At 34.9% G+C, this 12963-nt stretch overlaps 1 protein-coding gene across 2 annotated transcripts; it reads left to right on the forward strand.

The window, feature by feature from the left end:
- Positions 1–16: 16 nt before the first annotated feature.
- On the forward strand, positions 17–11197 carry LOC135688521 (WD repeat-containing protein 20). 2 transcript variants are annotated; one of them, XM_065205402.2, is made up of 5 exons: positions 17–394; positions 4643–4825; positions 5466–5510; positions 6450–7601; positions 7975–11197. In XM_065205402.2, the coding sequence occupies exons 1-5, from the start codon at positions 152–154 to the stop codon at positions 8008–8010; spliced, it is 1659 nt and encodes a 552-aa protein (XP_065061474.2). In that variant the 5' UTR covers positions 17–151; the 3' UTR covers positions 8011–11197. The 2 variants fall into 2 exon arrangements, with proteins under 2 accessions (XP_065061474.2, XP_065061483.2); XM_065205411.2 differs by lacking the exon at positions 5466–5510 and having other exon boundaries at positions 7975–11176.
- Positions 11198–12963: the final 1766 nt, after the last annotated feature.

A 12963-nucleotide genomic window follows, 5' to 3' on the forward strand; every position in this document is an offset into this window, starting at 1 on the left:
GTCACATACGAACACCCATGTTCATTTGTTCGTGACACAAAATAAAGTATGCTTCCACAAGGAGTTAGGCCCATCATGTTAATTGTTAGTTAACTGGCGATTTCAGATCTCACTTACCGTTAAAATTCTAGCAAAATGTGTTTGGAGGATCATGGCTGCTGCAAAGAACCTACAAAATGAAGTGAAAACACAGTTCTGTACTAAGGAGGGATGTTACAAACTGCTTCAACTCTCGGATTACTCTAGGCCCCTCAGACCGTCAAGCGGCCCTCCCAATAACGTTCCGGTCAGGTTGTCATTCGTTACCGTCAAGGATGGAACTGAATGTGAGGACAAAATTGCCTTCAACATCGGAAGGGACATGTATTTCTCTAACTTTAGGGGCATCAAAAAGGTAAGCTGATCTCAAATTATCGAGATATTTCAAGGTGTTAGATACAAGTTGTACCAGCTACCAACTCTTTCCGCCATAAACCAGACCACCTAACAGCACAATGCATTCTGAAGATTTACGAATACTATGTATAGCAAAGTTACACAGCATTTTAAGGTCCCAATTTTTATGTTTCAGCTATCCTACCATTTGCAGATGGTTTAATAATCTTGTTTGTGCATTTGGTGGGTGTTTCCGTCTATGTTTTGGATGTGGGAGAATCTACAAATATTGTAGACATTTTTACGTAGTTTTGCATATTTTAGTTACCTTTTCTATTTCTTAATAAATTGGACAAGGTTATACGAACTATCATTTTTCCTCTTTTATTTGATTTAAAATGTGCATACTTAATTGAATTACATTATTTTTTGTATCAACTTTGGACAGGGACAGGGATCCTATAGATTAGCAGCATGCAGGGCTTTTGAAAAACAAATTTTTTTAGCATCGATACAAATCTGTTATGTGGTGTAAAAAATTTCTTGCAAACAGGCGATTTTATAAATGAATTGCTGTTTGTGACTGAAATAAGGATGCGTTGTTTTAGTTTAATATGATCACTTCAAATGTTCAATACCAAATACAAATACAGTAAAAAGGCGTTCCCAGTCTTATCTTGCTGAACATTATGTCATCATAATGCTTTTAAGAATTTAATGCAGATATTTATGAAATAAAGTTAACTTTCTATAAATATGTGCTTAACACTTAAATTAAAGAAGAATATCCTAGATTCTGATTCTCTAAAATTCTTTTCAAATTGCTGTGGAGAGATTTGTTTTATGAAATATAGAAATTTTTCATAGAGGAACCAAACTGTAAACATCAAAAAATGCAACAATCTCAGTCACTACAGAAAATAAATAACTAAGAAAAATGCGAGCATCCTCTTCTCAATCTAGCACTTGTTTGTGTTGCTGATGTTGATCTCATCAAAAGATAAACTATATTTATATATATATATAGAAAAAATCTCACAAATTGAGCTTTCTTAATTTGGTTAAGCTATGTATGGGTTGCAGTCTATTTTGAATATTAAATATGCTATGAGAAACCCCAAATTTTCAAATTGCGAATAGGTAACACCCTCTTTTATGAATAACTTAGAAAATAATTAGTATATATATATATATTTAAAATATTTTGAAGATTGATGTTTCAAGAAGTTCCTTAATGGCTACTCGGAGTATTGGGTTGCATGAAATCATAGAGTTTATCAATTTTACGAATCACATTATGGGGTTTATCAACCCTCAGTCACCATTTTTAAGTTGCAGGCAAAACCCATGGTCACTTATTACAGCATAATGTATTCTGAATGATACAAATTTGATACAAAAATCCAATTTCAGTGTAAAAAGACATCTTTCAAATCAAACAAAGTTTTGTGTAAATAGTCGTAATGCAAATATAGACATGTCCAGGTGAAATATATGGATATAAAAATAAATATAAGCATAAAGAAAAAATGCTGATTTTGAGACACATATTGATTTATTTCAGATAATGTTTGAATTGTAATGTATTGATATAATAAAAAAATCTTGTATAAAACTTAGCACAGTTGTTTGAAAGTTTATTTTAAAACCTGTTCTATTTCTTTAGTTTGACAATATATCTACCCTCACCCCTACTGATCTTAACTAAATTTGCTTTTTAGGTTTCCTTTATTTCAGTTTAATATGTCGATAAAATTTATAAAGAAAAGTTAATAGAGTGGGAAAGGTGGTTTCTAGATTTTATGCTTTGCTCACCCACTCAGACTGAGGAGAATCATCAGCTGTCTGTAATTCTGGGCGTTGGAATCACAAAGGGTGGTCACATCAAAAGGAAGGACCATGATATTACTCGATAAGCATGGCTTCTCAGTATATTAAAACTACCTTCAAATGCAAGATAGCAAATAAAAATCTAAATGCAAAAAAAATTATAAATGCACAGGCCTTATGGTAAGAAAAATCCATCGCGAGTGACCCTGTGCTCATCTGAATTATCTTGCATGAGAAATGGCTCTAAAATTGATAATAATAATCAAAAAGCGTCTGTAATGTTTAAAAAACCATATTATCTTGTCTTAAGGTACTTTTGTGTAAAGTGATATCAGATGAAAATGAACAGTTACAATGATCTATAATTCACACCAAGAAAGATTGAATACCCAAAATGAGCTTCTTGCCATTCATTTATAAATTTTATGTACAACACACATGTAGACTTTATTGCCAAATGATTGCAAGATATTGTTCCAAACCTTTTTTTAAAATCATTTAACTGCCCAGATAATGTTCCAAGGATTAATGTGTGTCAAATACTAAGTGCCTAAAGTATCCTTCATTATTCGCATTGGATTTGATATTCAGTGGTAATTTCAGTTGAGATGTGATTTAAATCAGCTTACATATGTTTCTGTGTTTTGATATACCAGCTTTGTATCGTCTGTCACCTGATGACTGGAAATGTGTTAATTGGTGAAGCATTTATTTGTCAAAATTTAACATTTTTCGCAAGCAATCAAATGCTTATGTTGTTGGGTTTGCGCGAGTGCTGGCACAATTTTGAGTGATCTCTCGCACCAAACGAAATAGGCTGATGCAAGTATACATTCTTATTTCAATTTTCAGACCTTCCTGAGACACTGAGCAAACCTCTTTATGAGATCTTCCATGACCCCCCCAAAAATTGTATTTTTGCATTGGTTGTAGTTTTTAATAAATTTTATATCCCACATTCCTGTTTTTAAACAGGACAAGTCTGTTATTTCTTTCTCTGTGATTTTTTTCCCCAAACTTCATACTTTTTCTTGTGAAGGAGAAACATTTGCATTGGTAAATAATAATAATTTGTCAAAAGTTGCTTTGTTAAAATCAGGATTTTTGATTGAAATGTAATAAAGTATATTTAAGAATATTTGTTGCAAGGGGTGGGGCTATTAAGCTTAGGTTGCTGGTCACTTTTGATTTTAAAAGTTAGGCTTGTAGCTATTGTCATCCCAGTTTTCTTCCTCCATTCCTTGCATGACAGGTGCTATCTGTTTAGTTTCAAATGATTACACATTTAAGTGAAAATTGCTTCCTGGGTGGTGTTGTATTTCATACTCACCATACCATTTCAATATTATTTTTGCCACAAAGCATACAGCAATATAATAAGAGGGCTGGCATCAATTTCGTTTTGTGTTAGTTTATGCCCCTGTTTTGCAAAAGATGTCATTTGGCAAAAATTTTCAGTTTGAACTGGAAAATAGCTTTGAGTATTTCTGTCACTGTACAGATACCCAATACTGACTCCTTGTTAAGGTAAAAGCAGTTGCCATTTTAATGGTGCCAGCACCTATGCAAAGGAGACTAATTTATGGTTCTCCAAAATGCTAAGACCTCACTACTAGAAAACTGATTTGTCACGATCTCGTTGTAGGCAGCTTTCAATGCGAGACGATTAATCAAATTGATAAAAGTTTCTTTTGACTTTTGCTTAAAATAAATGAAAGGAACATTCATATATTTTTGTAAATGTAAGATTCTGAAAGGTCTGTCAGCCTTTAATGTTTAAAATGGCTTTGAAAAAAGCAAGCATTTTACAACTTTCTAATGATATGTTCTTATTGCGGCTTGTTCCTCTAAACTTCACCAGTTGGTTGAGATCCTCAATCTCCTGTTTTGTGTACCTATGCTTGAAAAATGTGAACAATTTTTTGGTGATACAGAACTTGGAAATGGCTTTGAAAAAAGCAAACATTTTACAACATATTGGCTAAAATTAATGTTTAAGTAAAATTTTTTGGTAACCAAATAACCATTCATACAATGATGACAGTTTTAAAATTGTTGGCTGGGCAAGCATGGCCGTCCTTTCATTTGGGTGTTTGTGAATCTGTCTGCATAAAAGAGGATCCCACCTTTTGTAGCAGAAAATTTTTTTTCTCTCTAGAACTCATCAACTAGGTGAGAGACTAGCTGCCACCACTGATTGGTATAGAATAATGAACCAATCTAATGTCTTCTTTCTTCTCAAGGTTCCTCTTGATGCTTACATTTGGTTGTTTCCCGACCTCTATACTCTGAGGAGGAAAAGTCCTTTTTTTCCATTCTATGTTTCTGCTTCCCATGGAAATTTCTGCTTCCAATACAACTCTGTATTGAAAGCTTGTTGTGCTATTGTTAAGGGAAAGAAACAGAATGCATATAATTAACCCTATTTTAATTTTAGGCTCCAGACCCTTGCCATCCCATAGACAGACGACCATACAAAGGACCACAACCATCATGCCATGATATAAATCTTATGACAAGGAGGCCTGATATGCTTGAAATCTTGATTGGCTTTACTGGTGGACAAATTCAGTTGATGGACCCAATGAAGCATGAATGTATAAAATGTTTTAATGAAGAGGTACTGCTTTTTTTATTTTCATTATCAGCTACCTGCCTGCCAAAAAATGTGTTATAACTCTTTTTTGTCAAACAAAGTGGATAGGAATTAATCAAAATTTTAAGAAGTTGTGCTTTTTACCAGAGTTCAAATAGCTTTTCAATAATGCACAAGAAGTGGACTGAAAAATGCAAAACTGGTTGTCTTTGAACATAAGCCACATGTTTTATGTAGCAAAATTTGAAAAGCAAATTTCATGTATTGTTTTTACACCATTTTACCAATTAAATCACTTCTTTCTTTTGTGATTGAAAGAGGAACCTGCCAGATTTGTTCCAAGCTGGAGAGACATACCTTGCATTTTCACCAGTAAAACTGCAACTCAACCCTTTTTGACAATTAACCAGTTTTTACAACATTTTCAAAACCTAAATATTATCCTAAAGCAACCCATCCAAATATTAATTTGTTACCACCGGCTATGCCAAACTGTCTTCTGCAGACAGAAGCTCAACTTCATTGCCGTGCTATTATCAACATTTTCACCCAGCAAAGGTGAAATTCAGCTGTTTCTAAAACAGTGGCAACTACTTTAAATTTGGAACTAAAAGACCTAAAGTTTGATTAATGTCTACTAACATCAATGCATCATTTTTGTAAGATTTTATTCTGCTTGAAGTCAATCGTTTTGTTGGATCAACTTCAGGTGAGAAAATATCACTTGTGGCTTTGATTAGCAATATCATTTTATTTCCTGTATCATAATTATGTTTACTTCACAAGGTTTGTCATCATTTTGTTTACCGTCTCAAAAAAGAAACAGCACCTTAAAAATTTAACTTTTCTTTTGCTGTATCAAATTTGAAAATTCTCTAATGAATTCTTCATAGCTAACCAAATATGCAAAAAACTGTATATCATTTATTGTCTGCCATCGCTGTGACAAATGTTTAATTGAACTGAGAAGCATCAACTGTAATCCATCATTCACAGAATGAATTCTTTTTGTAGCCAGTCTTTGCAAATTATGCAAATATGGCTGGTCCCTTGTTGCATTCTGTTTTTATCAGGTCTTCTGCTTTGCCATTCAACATGTACCCATTAACTTCATAGGTTTTTAGAATTCATATATATTTCAGACGTCTCGAAATGTGGTTAAAAATTTTGGTAATAGTTTTTTGAAACATTTAAAAGAATTATTTTTTTGTATGAGAAGATATTGGGACTTCTGATTTTTTCCCCACAGTCAGAAAACAGGAACCACATCACTATCTTTTATAAACGATTTTTGCTTGCATTTAAATATTTACTTCTATAGCTGTTCGCAAGAATCCACTAGCTTTTTGGGACAAAATTTTTTGGGACCAAATGCAATTTTTTTAATGTTCTACTTTACATTTCCCTATAGACAACAAACAAAAACTGTTAAAAAATTCAAGTTAAAAGAAGATCCTTTATTGTGACACTTTTCTGTATTTTTGAATGCCCCTCCCCATAGTTGCTTCTGTCAATTTACTTCATTTTGTGTTCATTATGAACACTCACCAATGGTAAGAGTTTGTATCTGTACTAGTTTAGCCAGCTGTCCGGTATGGACTGGACCACCTTATGTACAGGTACTAAGATGTGTTTCTTTCTTCGACAGAGACTCATTGATAAGGGAATAGTCACGTGCATTAGATGGATTCCAGGAACTGATTCCATGTTTTTAGCTTCGCATAGTACAGGGATGATTTATGTTTATAATAAGGAATATCAGTGCGTTGCGGAGCCAGTTTATACTGTTTTGAAACGAGGAAAAGGCTTTGTAATCGAAAACTGTAAGAACAAGACATTGAGTAACCCAATCTGCAAGTGGATAGTCGGTCGGGGGGCCATCAATGACATGGTATTTTCGCCAGACTGCAAACATATTGCAATTGCTAGTGAAGATGGTTATTTGCGTGTTTTTGATTATGAAAGAAAAGAACTAGTTGGCATAATGCGTAGTTATTTTGGCGGATTGCTAACTGCAGCGTGGAGTCCAGACGGAAAGTATATTGTTACTGGTGGAGAAGATGATCATGTGACCGTTTGGTCCTTTCTTGAACAGAGAGTTATTGTAAGAGGTCAAGGTCACAGGTCATGGGTAAATGCCGTGACCTTTGATCCATATACGACAAATGTAGGTGGGGGGAGGATTGATGACAGTGACGAAGAAGAAATTGCAAAATCTGGAGCAAGACATAGGACTAGTACTATACGGGACCATTCTGTTGACAGCCCGAAGCAAGCTGTTTCCTACAGATTTGGTTCTGTTGGGGATGATACGCTGTTGCTATTATGGGATTTATCGGATGATGTGTTGCGGCCGCAGAGGATTCGGACTCGCAGCTTGCGGACTAGTACCTTCATTCACAAGCACCAACAACATTGGACTTATGCGAAAAACTCACCTTCGTGGCAACAGAACGATTCTCAACCAAGTAGTGAAAACAAGCGGACATTATCTGAGTCGAAGTTATCGCATAAAAGCTCTTCTAGTGAGCATAAATTGTCTTTGAAAAAGCATTCTTTTAACTCAGTTTCCTCAAAGCACCAAAACTCTGTATCTAATTACACTCCTAATGGTGATGAAGATGAGCCAGCACTGGGCACGACTGTTTGCCCAAGATTTGAGGATGTTCCGATTTTAGAACCATTAGTATCAAAGAAAATATCTCAAGATAGACTGTGTGGTTTGGTTTTTAAAGAAGATTGTATCATCACTTCGACCTTTGACGGGTATGTGCATGTGTGGGCAAGGCCGGGATCTCTGGTAAGTCTAGTTCACTCTACACCTTCGTCACTTAGGTCCCTTCTACACTGTTACTTTTTCCTATTCAAAAATGTTTCATTTACACCATATTTTGCTTTGCATTCACACAAAATAATTGGGGACGACACTTCTAACACGCAACATAGGGTACAAGTTTTGCAATTTGCACTTTTTCTGCTCGTCTTTAAATTCTTGACATTAAAGGTCAGATTGTTTAAAAGGCTTAAACTTTATAGCATGTGTGAAGGGACAATTCTACTTCTGAATTAGTGCGTGAAGTAGAGATTCAAAGGATATTTGCAAGACATTTTACGATTAATCTATAGTTTTATGTTCATCATGTTCATGTTATCTTTGCTAACTTTTCTTTCAGGTCTCCAAGCAAGATTCAAGTACGGTAATTCAATGACATCTGTAGTTTAATTACGGCAATTTGTTGAATAATAGTTATTTTTTAAAATTCCTATATTTAAAAAAATCACTTGGTAAGAGGAATCAAATAAGTCGACTTTTCAGAATTAGAATTTCATGTCACCATTTTGATTTGCTCATAAGTTTTGTAGGCAAATGGCGTGAAACATTTATTTCAGCTACTTGACCTTTGAGCTCCGTCCTTTTAGTTTTGATAACAATACCTTTAAACTCTGTTCATTGAACTTTTATAGCAGGATTTCAATTATTCTTCAATAATTCGACTTCTTTTCGTTTGAAAATGCTTAAATTGGCCTAAACTTGAATATAACGTGCAAAATATATTGTTTGTAGGATATCTCCTCACGTGCTTTTGTTATAAAATTATAACGCTATAATGAAAGTTTGAAAATAGCTGATGTTTCTTAACATGCCTAGATTATATAATTAATTAGAATACCTAGCAAAAATTGTCGAAATACTGTTAATTTTCAAAGACCTTTGTTTTCTTGTATGACAGCCTTTTTGAAATGGAAGTTAACTACAACAATAAACTCCAAACAAGCATGAAAAATCTTTTTTCTTGTAGCTTTAAATGTTTTATTGCCTTTTTTTCTTGAGAAATGTTGTCGATCACGAGTGTCGAAATTACCTTTGAAAATATACAATTCATTAACATTTAAGTAAGACTTAACATGTTGTTAATTTTAAGAAATTATACATCCTATCAAATAACCATTTCAAATAAGTCGTTCAGTTTTTACTTTGAAGACCTTTTCTGTTTGTTTGTTCCAGGTTAGATGCATTGATTTCTCTGTCTTTTGTTTATTGCGATTTCCGTCTTTAGTCTCAAGTCTAATCTCACCAGAGAGATTTCTGAATGCGCTTTAAGCGCTCAATCACTAGTTTTCATTGGCTGAGCTCTTGCGTGAGCGGCTGGGAGTAGAAACACGACCTACTCTCAAACGCGTGCGAGCGAACATAAAACTGACCGCAGCGACCGTGATCATTCCCAATTCGCGCATGCGTAGGTTTGAGCGCTTCGAGCGCGCGGTCAAAAATGACTCTGACGAGATTAGGCTTTAGACAGCTCGTTACCAAATTACCAAATGATAGATCGGGTGATTTTTTCTCGTTATTTTCAAGGAATTTTCTAAAAGTTTCGATTTATCGGTCTTTCTTACTCGGGATATTTTTGTATGAAATTGTGAAAGGTGAAGGGTATGAAATTTCTAACTGACAACAAACCAGTTGTTATTTACTAACAAAACCTTAACCTTCTTATTTGAGAAAATGTTCCACAATTTTCGGCTCGGTCATTTCCTCTCTCTATTTAGAGACTTCCTGGCATTAGCGTTATGTTATGTTATGTTATGTTTTTCTCTTGCGTAAATAAGCATTGGAATTATGACTTAGATTTTCCGAATACTTTCAAATTTTTGACTAATTCAAAGAATTTCAAAGAATCAGGGTGTGACATCCCCCTCTCCCACATACCCGGTATTACGTGCCTGCGTTTAATCGTAGGCCTATATGGTGGTTTCAAACATGAAAATTGGCATTCAGAATGTTTATTTTGTATTTAATCAAATTGAGTAAAAAACAATTAAACACTTTGATATTCCTATTTCTATTTCCATCTTGATTATTGAGAAATTCTAGGAATATTGTAAATAAATTAATCGTTAAGGACAGGAATGTATCAATACAGTTTAGCCTGAGAATAGGTATGTATAATTTAAGTAAAGTTCATAAAGCAGCATTTTCGTGCACTCGCCGTTGTTGTTAATGTGTCTCAGTTATTGCCACTAGCAGATCATTTTCTATCTAGCTTTTCAAATTTGTACGCGTTTTTTAGCGGATAGTTAAAACACCTTTTATAAAGATATAGAAGACAAAAGTTGAAACCTTTTGTCAAGTGGAAAATGACATAATTTGGATTTGAAAAAAGCAAATATTTTTAAACGTACTCAAGCTTTTCTTCTAAACTCTCAAAAATGAAAAACATAGAATATAGATCGAAATCTTTAAGCTAGGAAATATAAGCTTAGTTGCGTCTCAAAATAGCACGTGACTGCAAAAAATTGCGTATCAGTGCTGCTTGCCTAATGAAAATGTTACCGATGGAGTTCAAAGGTGAAAACGAACTCCTTCTGTCACACAATAGTGGTTTCTTCATTTTTTAGATAGGCTCCAAAACCTCTGGGTAGAACAAAGATCGGGTTCTGCCAATCATGCGGAACATGTCTTTATTGTAGTTTTTTGCACAATCTGGGTTTTCCAGTAACTACTGCCCGATAGCAGAATCGCATGTTTTAGTTATTTTTAATCTGCAAAAACAAGGTGACTGTTCTCTTCGGGGGAGAGTGTTGTAAGGCACTTGCTGTTTTATGCTATCCCCCAATCTATTTTGATATGTTAATATAATATTTAGTACTTTTCATTATATAATATTTTTAAACGACTTAAAGGAAAAACGGGCTAACCCTAGTTACGTGATGTAGAAGAAGATCATGTGTTGTAAACATAAAAAGAAACGGAGCCAATATTGAACCCTGTCGGAGACTAACTCTGAATCGACGAGATTCGCTGAAACAAAGGGGCTGGTTTCATACTGTTGGTTGCCAGGTAGGTAGGTTAGGTAGCCAGGAATCCGTGAAAGATTTTGAAGGAAAAGATTTTAGAGACATTGTTTTAGTTCATTCCAGTTAAGCCACGATTATAATAACACGTCGATTATAGTATACTTCCATCATCATCCTTCAAGATGCTGTTTACACCTTTTGCGGTTGAAGAAACACATGCATATACCTTTTGGCTTTTATTATCTTGCTTTGTAAGGCAGCGGTGTATATTTTGCGATGCTCGTGCTATTGACGGTCATCAAACAAGTTGACCACAATTCAGAGTCAAATAGCAAATTCATGCAGGTGAAATACTTTGATACCAGTCAGCAGTTATAATGCGATTGAAAGATAATGTATTTTCATGCCGACTGGGCACTCGAAAAAACCAATTTGAGTACTAAACACAGTGAACGTACGGCTGCAGACTGCAGTGGGCGACAGCAGAGTTTTTTTGTGGAGTACTTGCAGATAAAAGGGTCAAAATTAGCTTTGAAAAAAGAAAACATTTGAGTAAACTAAAGCTTTTCGTCTGACACTCTTCAGAGTTTAAAACGTCAGAACACAGATCGAAAACTCTACGCTAGGAAATATATATACCCAGTTGTGGATCGAAATAGGCCAATCAGAAAACACGGGCACATGACTGTATAGGTTGATCAATCAGTGCCGCTTGCCTATTGAGAATGTTACCAATGGAGTCCTAAGGTGAGAACGAACTCTTTCTTTCTACACAAACGCGGTTTTATCGTGCTCATGTAGATAGATTTCAAAACTGCTAGGTGGAACGACGATCGGGCTTTACCAATTATCCAAAACGTGTCGCCATTATAGTTTTTGCACAATCTGGGTTTTTCCAGAATCGCATGTTTTAGTTGTATTTTTAGATCTGTTCTCTTTGGGGATGTGTTTTGTTTCTAATACTAGAAGGAACATGCTGTTTTATTCTATCTTCCAATCTTTGGGTAATGCGTCCAACGTATCTAGAATCACACTGGCACATAAACTTACAGATAACGGAACTCTTTTGGATGGTAGGAACGCAATCCTTTTGAATGGATGGAAGGGCCTTTTTGATGCAAGGGTCAGAATTAGAAATTCTGAAGAATGCTTTCTTGGTGATGTCACTCCATCACTCTTGGAATTTTCCGAAAAACGCACCAGGTACATTGTTTCAAAGACGAGTTGAAATGGCATTTTAAATTTTAGGCTTGTGTACCAAGACTTGCATGTAGCTATCAGCAAGGAACACAGCCAATGTAATTCAGAACACGAAAAGAACCTATGCTAGGCGATAAATTGCTTCAAATAACACTGTAATTTAATTGTCTTTCTGAGAACAGGATGGTCTTGTTATTTTTTTACAATGAAATTTAACTCAAATATTCTATATCAGGGTGGCGATGGGTCTGAATTATTTATTGCTTCTTCTCAAGTAAGACATGTGGCATGTTTCAAACGCCGCCATTTTTCTGCCAACGTCCCAATACTTAAGAAACAGGCCAGAATCTCCGTCGACAGAATGAATATGAATCGCTTACATATTTTGATTTTTAATAGACAATTTCACCTCCACAGAGTTTATAATTCTAAAAAACCACCTGAAATATTAATTTGTTTTTATTGTAAACAAAATAATAAAACATATATAGGTAATTTGATCTGTTTAGTTCAAATAAACTAAAAATTGTCAACTGAGCTGGTACCAGCAGGGCAAGAATTGATGGCCTATTGATATTTTGCAAAGGTTCAATTTCGTTAGGCTTTCGGATAGTTTTTTGTTATTTTGTGGTTGCTATCGGATCTGTGTTACCAACTGTGAAATAGAAAACATGAACAAATAGATTCTTAATTTTTTGCGTCTGACCACACAAAAACTGAAAGAATATTAAGAAATAGCATTGAAAGTGCAAACTAAACTAAATGTGTTAAGAATTCGGTGAGATGTTTCCAAGAAGTTTGTTGATGGATTTTCATTATTATTATTATTCCTATTGTTGTTTGGTTTAAACCAATGACCAAATTATCTGTATTTTTTATTTGTTTCTACCCAGCATCCGAAAGTAGTTTTTAAGGACACTGAGAAGCTTATGCTTATCGAGTAGTGTCCTGGTCCTTCCTCTCGATGTGAGCACATCTCGTGATTCCTACGCCTGGAATTACAGAGAGCTGGCGACTCTCCTCACTCTCGGTGAAGGTTTGGTCATGCCAGGGACTCGAACCACGGACCCTTGGGGGCTGTAGTCAGCGCCTCTAACATTTTTAATTAGGTGGGTGAAAGAGCTGTACTCGTGTGACCATATCTCAGCCAGTTCGTAACATTGACT

Source organism: Rhopilema esculentum, chromosome 10, assembly GCF_057945365.1.
Source record: "Rhopilema esculentum isolate cy_ngs chromosome 10, ASM5794536v1, whole genome shotgun sequence".
In the NCBI taxonomy this organism is placed as follows: Eukaryota; Metazoa; Cnidaria; class Scyphozoa; order Rhizostomeae; family Rhizostomatidae; genus Rhopilema; species Rhopilema esculentum.

Coding starts and splice junctions, on each gene's coding strand:
- LOC135688521 (XM_065205402.2), top strand. CDS start 152: ATGGCTGCTGCAAAGAACCTACAAAATGAAGTGAAAACACAGTTCTGT. Junction 395..4,642: donor ACTTTAGGGGCATCAAAAAG/GTAAGCTGATCT, acceptor TTTTAATTTTAG/GCTCCAGACCCTTGCCATCC. Junction 7,602..7,974: donor GGGCAAGGCCGGGATCTCTG/GTAAGTCTAGTT, acceptor CTTTTCTTTCAG/GTCTCCAAGCAAGATTCAAG.